This window comes from Caenorhabditis briggsae (genome assembly GCF_000004555.2).
Source record: "Caenorhabditis briggsae complete genome, chrII, whole genome shotgun sequence".
NCBI classification, from domain to species: domain Eukaryota; kingdom Metazoa; phylum Nematoda; class Chromadorea; order Rhabditida; family Rhabditidae; genus Caenorhabditis; species Caenorhabditis briggsae.
The window spans coordinates 2,105,905-2,116,691 of record NC_013486.2 but is presented as its reverse complement, the minus strand read 5'-3'; the positions used below and the strand labels follow the sequence as shown (position 1 = coordinate 2,116,691).

Here is a 10,787-nt window from a genome sequence, read left to right as displayed (position 1 = left end):
CGAATTCACAATGTTTTTTCAAATTTCCCGTTTTTGGAATTTTTTAGATTCTGAGATTCTGAGATTCTGAGTTTCTGAGATTCTGAGATTCTGAGATTCTGAGTTTCTGAGATTCTGAGATTCTGAGATTCTGAGATTCTGAGATTCTGAGACTCTGAGATTCTGAGATTTTGAGATTCTGAGTTTCTGAGATTCTGAGATCCTGAGATTCTGACTTTCCGTATTTCTAGAAATTCCAAAATTCTGAAAATCGAAAAAAAAACTACCTGACACATGTTTTTATTGTTTTCACAATTTTTAACCCGGAATGCAAATTAGTAAATATGCGGATCAAAATATATTTAAAATATTCAAATTCAAAAATTAAAAATTCTCTTCTTTATTTTTTCGAATTCGCGTCGTTCGAAAGAATCGTCGATCCCGAATCGGAAATTTCGATTTTGATCGGTTCAGATGTCGTCATGGCGTGGATTTTATCGGTGTTTTCTGAAAATAATTAGATTTTTTTACAAAAAAAAACCTGCTCACCTTGAAAGAAATGTTCCTTTTTATGGAAATACATTTTCTGAGCAATCACTGCTGTAATTCCAGACAAAATCGCAAATGTTCCATAAAGCGTTAAATGGCCAGTCAGTGTGAAGTATTTTGAGATGAAGAATGCTATCGTAGAAGCGATGGCCTAGAAAATTGAGAATTCGAAATTCTAGGCCACCAAAAATACAAAGTGCATGGTTGAAACTTGCTTCGAATTGTGCCAAAAATGAGCAAAAACTGTTGATTTTACAGATTTTTAGGAAATGGCCTAGCGTTTCCAGCTACCTGACCTAACCTTTCATCCCTTATATTTTTAGGCCATGTTTTTTTCTTTGATCTACGATGGAGGTATACTGTACCTCACTTACAGATGGATCACGCAACCCAACATCACCATTTTCTCTAACGTCTCTCATTCTTCTATACTATTTTTTTTTAATGGGCTCTTTTTCTCATAAAACTTGATTAAAATTGTACAAAAAAAAAGTTCGTGCGTCAAACTGTGTGCGTCAAACTGTGTGTTTGCTATGCGGAAGTTTTAAAAATAGAAGAAGACTAGAAATCTAAATTCTGGGATAAATTAGGCCATGGAGGCTGGGTATGCGAAAGCTAGGTCATGGGGAAAGGAAGACTAGGAAAGCGTTCTGAAATCGGTCAACTTTGAAAACCCATATCTCCTCTCTCAGCCATTTTAGGCATCTAAAAATTTTTTTGTTGATTTTCCAATTCTTTGTTAATATTTCCTAGGAATTTCAAGTTTCTAGCTAAATTTTCAGCAAAGTTACAGTAACCCAAATATCCTGCTCTGCTTACCAAAGTTTAAAGAAACATATCTCAGATTCTAGTAGTCCAATTTTCATCAAATTTTCACTTTTCAAATAACCCAAAATTCGAGATTCTAGACAATAAACGTACACTGTAAAATTTGAACAGGGCAAATGCATGGGACGATTCCTCCGAGTAGCCATCACAGAGATACGAGTAGACTTGGGTCTGGATGATAGCATCACCGAAACCAAGAAGACCAGAACAGCCAATTGCCACGTGGACGCTGAAAATCAAGGGGTTTTTCGAAGATGACCTAGTTTTTCGAATTTCTAGGCACTTCTGTTTTGAAGATGGCCTAGGATTTCGGATTACTGTAACGTTGCTCAAAATATAGCAAGAAACTTGAAATTTTCCGTGATTATCTGAAAAAGAATGAGTGATTTTGCTGTGAAAATTTCCGATTTCCCGAATGACCGAGAGCTGTGATATGGGTCTTCAAAGTTGACTGGTTTCAGAACACAGGATTTCCTATAGACCTCACTTTTCCATTTCAAATTTCCTTGACCTAACTTTTCCCCAAAATTTGGATTTCTAGGCCACAATATCTTTTCCTATTTTTAAAACTTCCTTGTAGCAAAACACACAGTTTGACGCACCAACTTTTTTTGCGCACTTTTAATCAAGTTTTATGAGAAAAGAGCCCATTAAAAGAAAATAGTATGGAAAAATGATAGAGGTTAGAGAAAATGGTGATGTTGGGTTGCGTGATCTATCTGAAAGTGAGCTACAGTATACCTTCATCATAGATCACAGAAAAAGAACATGACCTGGAAATAAAGAGAGGAAAAGTTAGGCCAGGTAGCTCGGGAAATTATGGCCTAGAAATCCCATAAACTAGGTCATATTAGGTTGGCGGGAAAGTCTTTGTCACTCTGTTTGTTTAATCACTGTTCTCGTATATGGAGGCTGTGTATGATATCGACTCTAGTGAATAACAAGGTGATAAGAACCTTCCATATAAACAAGTCCCCATTTCCTTCCCTGCTCCTCATCTGTAATTGAAACGATATGTTTGTTCCCACTGCTATTCACATCAGACATGTTTTGATTTACCTCTTCCTATCTCACACCACGATGAAGGATTCGGAAACTTTCTTGAAGAATGTGTACAACACACATGCCCCTCACTACAATACTATTCGCAATTGGTTCCATCGTTTCGAAAAAGATGACTTCTCGCTCGATGAAAAGGATCGCTCTGGGAGACCCCGTGAGTTGGATTTGGACAAGCTGAAGCACGCATTGCAATCGGATCCAATCTAGCCGTGAACTAGCTGTCACATTCGGAGTTCACCATAGCACAGTCCTTGAAGGTTTGAAGTCTCTTGGAATGAGAAAACTTTTTGGTCGATTCATACCTCATCACCTGACTCAAGCCAACCTTGACCGCCGAGTCGACGATTCGATTACTCTTCTCACTCTCCACGCGGGCGATCGATGGCTGGACCGGCTAATAACCGGAGATGAGAAGTGGGTCTTCTACGATAATCACCACAGGAAATCCCAGTGGGTGGAGAAGGAGAGAGCCCACAGGATGTCCCACAACCCGACCTTCATCCGAAAAAAGTTATGCTCTCTGTGTGGTGGGGAGTGGACGGCCCCATCTACTGGGAACTTCTGCCCGAGGGCAAAACAATAACTGGAGACCTCTACACTACTCAACTACGAAACCTCAAGAAAGCAGTCGACCGTTCGGCCTTGAAAGACAAGAAAGTGTACTATCAACATGATAACGCTCGCCCACATGTTTCGAAACAAGTGAAGCAGGAGCTGATGGGATATGGATGGAATGTTCTCCCTCACCCCCCGTATTCTCCTGATCTTGCTCCTTCCGACTATTGGTTATTTGGCGATATGACACGTGCCTTCGAAGGAAGAAGCTTCAATTCCCGTGGAGCGGTCGAAGCGGCACTCAAACAATACTTTGCCTCACGCCCGGCTGGATTCTACCGCAATGGAATCCATAAATTGAGGGAACGTTGGAGACATGTTGTTGATAATGATGGACAATATAATTAATTATTCGGTTATTTTTTCTTTGAGAAATAAACTATTGAAAAAGTGACAAAGACTTTCCCGCCAACCTAATAAAATACCACTCTTTTTGTTCGTTTTGGGTCATTTTTCAGCAAAACCTTCTGAAAATTTTGGCTGGTTTTTTACAAAATTTTCATTTTACATCTCATGGCCTAAGATCCCAAAATTCCTGGAATTTCTAGGTCATCTCACCTTGGTGGCCTAGACCATCAGCCACACCCCTTTTAAAATCGCTCTTGGATTTTAAGCCATGGCCTAGATTTGGTTTTCTAGGCCATCAAAAAACCCTGCTCACCTCGGTTCAAACCATCCAATTCGATCAGTCGGATGAATCGGAGCATCCGACGGGAAAAAGAGCCAAATCGCGACAAAAATGCTCAAATGAATGGCACAAGCGATGACACAAATCCAATCTTTTCCAATAATCCTTGCCTTTTTTCCCATTATCGAAAAAATCCCTCCAGCCAAAATTTGTCCGATTCCCGTGGCGATACAACTGATTGCGAGTAGTTTTGAAGTGTTTTCTCCGAGACGCGTTGTGAATTTTATGCATGTCGGGTAGATGGCTGGAAATTTCGGGGTTTTCTAGGCCATGGCCGAGTTTTCTAGTCCACCAGACTTTTTTCTAGGTCATGGGTTACCAAGCTGCACCATAACCTTTTTTGAAGACAAATGGTCCCCGATGGCCTAGAATTTGCAGATTTTATAGTATTTTCCATTTCTAGGCCACCGCAAATTTACTTACCAATCCAAAAAGATCTCGAAAATCCAGTGTAGAGAAAAATGAAGGAAAGCAAGAGCATTGGAGGTTGTCGCATGATTTTGAATGTCGCCCCTTAAAATGGATCATGACCTAGAAATCCAAAAACCTAGGCCACCACTTACTCAAAGTTTGCATTATTGATTCCTGGTCCCTTTTCTCTGGAATATAGGCGGATTGCGGGAGGAAACAAGTGTTCAGACATCCCAAAAATGAAATTGTGCAGAAAATGTAGACGAAGATCTTGTACTAAAAAATAAAAGACGAGTTGGGTTTCTAGGCCATGGCCAAAATTTNTAGGCCATCACTCACCGCTCCAGTGGCCACTAGCTCTGTGATTCCAGTGTTGAGGAACATAAAGTAGAGGAAGATGCCACCGCCGAGAAGGCTGAAATTGAAAATATTAACCTAGGCGGTGCGGTCGTGTCGCGGCTAGTCGCCAACTTTGAGACTTGTGATTTCAGTGTTAATTTCTCACTTTTGGAGTAAATTTTTGATAGGTTAATAACAGCTTTTCGGAATTTTTCGAATGTTAATCGTACTTTTATATGTTGTTCTATAATCTGAAAAAGTTTCCTCATTTTTCAAAAAAAAAATTTTTTTGAAAAAATGTCGCTATGTGGTATCTGCTTTGGAATTTTTTCAAATTTTCGCAAAATTTTAAAATGTGCTAAAATGAAGCCTGAACGTAGAGAAACGATAAAATGAGTCTTTTCGCGAGATTTCGTAGCCCATATTCCTCTAGAAATCACAAAAAGCGATTTCTGTTCAAACTTCAATGGGTCGTAATTCTTTGACAAATCTCTAGAAGCACTCAAAACTTGTAACAACATAGATTTACATCATTACTCATTTATTTATTTTTTTTTCAACCGCAAAATAAACCTGTTTAGGGCATATTATTGACTAACACTACGCCTAGGGAAGACTTTCTAGTGTTGCTTCCAGAATTTTTTTGAATTATGTCAAAAAGTATTATTATTTCTAAAAAATTAAAATTGAAATAAAATTTTTTTTCAAAAAATAACTATTTGAAATTTTGAGACTTCCAGAGGGACCAGAAAAAAAAAATATTCAGGACAGGGGGATTGAACCTAACCCTAGTCAGATACCTCCGTCCCTCTTCCCCACTACACCAAAACACAGTAAAAATTTCAGAGGCAAATTTTCAGCTTCTGGAGGCCGGGGTGGAAAAACAAAAAATGACACCATGTTTAGGAGGTCATATAGCATACTTGTTCAAATTTTCAAGAAATTCTCAACGCTTTTTTGAAAACACTTCCCTTGTTAGAGCCGAGATTTAGCTCTTCAAAGTTTTGATCTTCGCAACGCGGTCGCGTCGCGGCTAGTCGCTAACTTCGAGACTTTGTGTCTCTGCGTCTAGTGCTTTGAATAATATATTTCAGCTGTTTATAGACCTAGAAACATGAAATTCTCAGATGGCCAAGAACAAATTGTCAAGATTAACAGGTCAAATTTCAAGTTTCTAGGTTCATTAACAACTGAGATATGACCCTCCAAAGTGTAAACCAACGCGACGCGGTCGCGTCGCGGTTTTCGAAACTTACGAGAATTTGAAAATCACCCATGTGAGTGCCGTATTCCTCTCGATAGTTTTTCCCGTGCAATTCTCTGTTAGATACTTCCCTTGACCCACCCAAAGGACTGCAAATTTGAGATTTTTGAAATTCTGAATTTTTCAGAAAACTCACAAGACGCTCCGACTCCCAAAATCGCAGATGTAACATATAAATATGTGCTGTTTAGCCAGATGAATCCAGCTTGAAAAATGATATAGGCGACGAATCCAATGACCATGGACCATTTGGCTGTGATTATCTCCACAATTGGGGTTATTATGAGGCAGGCGATGGTGAAGAAGAAGTAGAGAATTGCGAAACTGAAAATGTTTAGAATTTTCAATTTTTCATCGATTCAATAATTCTAGTCATGGCCTAGTTTTCCACAAAAATCAAATTTCCAGGATATTCCTTAAAATTTCAAAATTCAGATAGCAATCCCACATTTTGCATGAATTTCTGAAAGTGTTATCCAGGATGTTTGTGTTACTGTAACTTTGCTTAAAATTGAGCAGAAGACTGAAATTTCCGCGCCCATTTTTTTCTTTTTATTTGCGTAACGCAATGAATTATTAATTCAATCGATATTGGGTCACGACCCCTCTACTGTATACGTTAAAAATTCCACATATTGAAAAAAAAACAGTTCTCTGTGAAATCCCACTCTTTGAACTTTATTACTCGTTGGATAATTTCCACTGGCACTTTTTCACTGGTAAGAAGCTCTTTGCACGCTGCTCATTGTATAGTTTCTTGTCTTTCGATTGGTGAAAATGCGAAAAAAGTTAGAAAAGGCCCTCCGGGTCGCCATGTTTGGTGGTTCATGGCTAGGTGAATTCATTTTCACTGAACGTCCTCCGTTTCAAAATCGATCCGATCAAAGATTCAAAAAAAGAAACATCAATGAGTAGTGTTGGCATAGAGCTTCTGCCACTGAAGACTTACTAATGGAACTGTTCTCAACGGTAATGGGCCAGGGTGCCTAGTTTGTTGGGTTTTGGAAGGTGACCCCATTGGAAGAAAACCTTGTTTCCCTTTCATGTACTGAGCCTCTACGTGGCGAAAGGGATCAACAGATTTACTAGTCTGGCTAATCAGTACACTATTGAACTTTGTTTTTTTCTCTGGAATAAATGCTTAATTTTCATCACAGGTAAAATGCGAACGGGTCCGTAACGGATTGTTCGCGAATCACCTGTGATTTGAAAAACAAGTATTTTTCTATTGATTTTGACCATTTTCAGGAGTCTGTTGGCAAAATTCCGATCGTTTTGATGATTTTGGAGGGTGTAAAATAGACCAAAATTGTAAAACTTTACATTCTTCTTCTCTCACGGCCTTTTGCATTAATAGGCCACCGTTCCTAGGCCACTTTTGCATTCCTAGGCCACCATGACCTAACATTTTCAGACTTCTAGGCCACAATATCTTTTCCTATTTTTAAAACTTCCTTGTAGCAAAACACACAGTTTGACGCACCAACTTTTTTTGTGCATTTTTAATCAAGTTTTATGAGAAAAGAGCCCATTAAAAGAAAATAGTATGGAAAAATGAGAGAGGTTAGAGAAAATGGTGATGTTGGGTTGCGTGATCTATCTGGAAGTGAGGTACAGTATACCTTCATCATAGATCACAGAAAAAGAACATGACCTGGAAATAAAGAGAGGAAAAGTTAGGCCAGGTAGCTCGGGAAATGATGGCCTAGAAGTCCAAAAAACTAGGACATAACAAGTCCGTTTTTGGCTGCCATTTTTCATCTAAATTTGCAAGAATTCTGTGCTTTCCAAGCATGGCCTAGAATCCCAAAACTAGGCCATAGCCTCAAAATGTTGTAAAACATCCTTCAAAATCAACCGGTTTTGCTTATTGTTAGCTTATTTTCCAGTAATTTTGAGATTCTGAAATTCTAAAATTTCCAGACCCACCTATGATATCCGGCATGTGGATCAATCAACCCAGTCCTCCGATATTCAGCCTCAATCAATGGTTCTTGAATGAATTCTTGACTCATATATGCAAAAAATAAGAGCATAAATGAAATCGACAGCCGGACCACGTTCCGAGTCCCCACATCTGTCACCATTTCTGTAAAATTCCATTTTTTGAAAATATTTTTTTTGGTACAAATCTGAAAATTCGAAAAAAAATTTCAGCAAAATTTTGTCAGCAAAGAAGGAGGAAAATGCAAATTTTATGGTTTTAAAAAAGTTTCGAAAAACTAAAAATGTGAAATTTTATTTTTTCAAAAATCTATTGGATACTGTAGAATATAAAGAACACAAAAAATGGGCGGAGCTTAAAATTTTTTCATTTTCAATTTAAAAAAAAATCTCTATTTCTGTGATTAGGGTTTAGAAATCTGGATTTTTGAGTATTTTTATGGTTTGAAATTACCTGAAAAAGAACGGAAATAGGATTATAGGCAATTAAAAAACACAATCACATGTTAAATTGGATTTGGGGATTTTAGGGGGAAACAGGGACTAGTTTTTTTCTAGGCCATCAAAAATGGGGGATTTGGTATTTTGAACTTTCAGTGGTTCAGTTGAAAATGGGGATTTAAAGGTTTAGAGATCTGAATTTTTAAGAAATTTTTGGAATTCCGGAATCCTGGAAGTCTGAAATTATGAAGTTCGAAGTGTTCTCTCTCACTATCAGAATATCAGAATCACAGAATCGCAGAATCACAGAATCTCAGAATCGCAGAATCTCAGAATCTCAGAATCTCAGAATCTCAGAATCTCAGAATCTCAGAATCTCAGAATTTCAGAATCTCAGAATCTGAGAATCTGAGAATCTCAGAATCGCAGAATCTCAGAATCTCAGAATCTCAGAATCTCAGAATCTCAGAATCTCAGAATCTCAGAATCTCAGAATCTCAGAATCTCAGAATCTCAGAATCTCAGAATCTCAGAATCTCAGAATCTCAGAATCTCGGAATCTCAGAATCTCAGAATCTCAGAATCTCAGAATCTCAGAATCTCAGAATCTCAAAATCTCAGAATCTCAGAATCTCAGAATCTCAGAATCTCAGAATCTCAGAATCTCAGCTTTGAGTTTTCAAATTTCAGAGATTCAGAATTTAGGAATTTCTGAATTTATGAAATTTTTAATTTTCGAATTTCTGAATTTTTGAGTTTCGAAATTCAAGTTCTAAAAAACTTAGAATAAAAAGAAAATTAGAATTTTCGGAAAAATCAATGAAATCTGAATGGAAATTATTATTAAGAAACGAAGAAGTGATAGTGATAATGATAACAAAGGAAAACGAGAATTTGAAGAAAAACGAAAAGCGAGAATTTTCTCTTTGCCTTTTCAAAATCTTCCTTTTGGAAATTTCAAAATGTAATATTTTTTACATTAGATTTTTAAAATTGAACTTTTCTTTGAAATGTAAAAATGGATTTTGAAAGAAAAACATTATTTTTTCTTTACCAGTCATTTTGTGGCCTAACTTTTCTCTAATTTGATTTTTCTAGGCCATTCAAAACAATTCGAAAATTATTGACCGTCACAAAACAAAAACTGGAAATAAAAATGATCATAAAACCATCAAAAAGCGGTTCGTTTTCTTTTTTGAAATGTGGGAATTGCCCACTCTTTTTTCCCATTTCTCTGCGTCTCTCTGCCTTTATGTACTATCTCGCATTTTTGTTTTAAAGAGGAGGTGATAGAAAAAATTATATGTGAATTTTGGTTTTGGTTGGGGTGGTCGGGAGAAGGGGAAAAATGGACGGTATGAAAAATTGAAAAAAGTCAAAATTTTCGAAAATTCGGAAATTCAGAATGTCGGAATATCAGAACTTCAGCATTTTAGAATTTTAGGTTCTTAGAATTTCAGAAATTCAAAAAATAAATTCAAAAGTTCCACATAAGGCTTTTATTTCGGTCGGTCGAAAATCACCGACCGCCGACCGACCACCGACCCAGCCGACCGAGTTGACCGGTCGGTCGGACCGATTTCGTGCCTTTCAAAGTGCCTATATTTGCGTACGAAGCACTTAATTTCACAACAAACGAGGCATTTAGTGAGTAGTTTGCCGTAAAGTACAATGCTGCGTATGCAAACACGTCGACGCGCAAATGCACGAGAACGGTCGGCGCGCCGCCCAATCGGTCAGCTTGGTCAGCTGTCGGTCGGTCGGCTAAATTTTCCGATCGAAGGATGTCCTAATGAAAAAAACATCGCTGAAATTATAAATTCACTCACCTTGAAATGTCATTTTTTCCACTAAATTTCAAATAGTTTTCAGTAGTCAGTTTTCAGTTTTTTCAGCAAATTTCAGCGAAAAAAAAACTAGAAATATGAGTTCCAAATCTTTCATCTCTGTTTTTTATATAAACTTTTCTCGGTTCAAATATGACAAAAAGTACAAAGTAAACAAAAGAGAACGGTTTCTATATCGAAAAATTTCCATAATCTCCGAAGTTCGCAACATTTGAAACAAAACATTTGAAATGTTCAGAAAAGTTTTGCATAATCTGAAAAAAAAAGTTTCAGGAAGTAGAGAAAATCATAAGGTTTTTGATTCTTTAGAAAAACAATTAAAAAATCTAAAAGTCTGGAAATCTGGAAATTAAGAATTTGGGTGACATCTTAGAACTGTATCGTTATAGAACTGCTGCCACTTTTGAAATTTTTTGCACTATTTTTGGTCTTAAATCTAAAAAAAAGAGCTTAAAAACGCCACGATATATTTTCATAGGAATTTCAAATATGCTTTTTTTCAGTATTCCCCACAGCAAAAAGGAAGTGAACAGCGAACTAATCTGAAAGCAAAACATATGTTTTCACCTCATAACAACTATTATAATACATAAATCGAAAATATGATGACAATATGAGGACAAAAAAGAACCAAAATGTTTAGAAAAACAAGTTTCGCTTATGGGAAAGCAGGTCAAACTACTTTAACGACCCGTATCTCTCGAACCATGGCTCTTTTCTAGTTTAGAGGTCCTAAAAAAATTTAGAGGTCCCAAAATAAAATAGAGGTCCGAAAAAAAATTAGGGGTCCCAAAAAAGTTTAGAGGTCCCGAGAAAAAAT

General features: G+C 37.1%; 2 protein-coding genes across 2 annotated transcripts; one reads left to right on the top strand and one right to left on the bottom strand.

Annotated features, from left to right (window-relative positions):
* Window positions 1–379: 379 nt before the first annotated feature.
* Window positions 380–7,822, bottom strand: CBG21964 (the record flags this gene model as incomplete). Its single annotated transcript, XM_002629875.1, has 10 exons — window positions 380–486; window positions 529–679; window positions 1,450–1,585; window positions 3,695–3,965; window positions 4,145–4,234; window positions 4,285–4,408; window positions 4,472–4,547; window positions 5,728–5,824; window positions 5,872–6,059; window positions 7,665–7,822. 10 exons carry the CDS (start codon window positions 7,820–7,822, stop codon window positions 380–382), a joined length of 1,398 nt encoding a protein of 465 aa, XP_002629921.1.
* Window positions 7,823–8,247: 425 nt separating this feature from the next.
* On the top strand, window positions 8,248–8,795 carry CBG21966 (the record flags this gene model as incomplete). The annotated part of the gene is made up of 2 exons (XM_002629876.1): window positions 8,248–8,259; window positions 8,406–8,795. 2 exons carry the CDS (start codon window positions 8,248–8,250, stop codon window positions 8,793–8,795), a joined length of 402 nt encoding a protein of 133 aa, XP_002629922.1.
* Window positions 8,796–10,787: the final 1,992 nt, after the last annotated feature.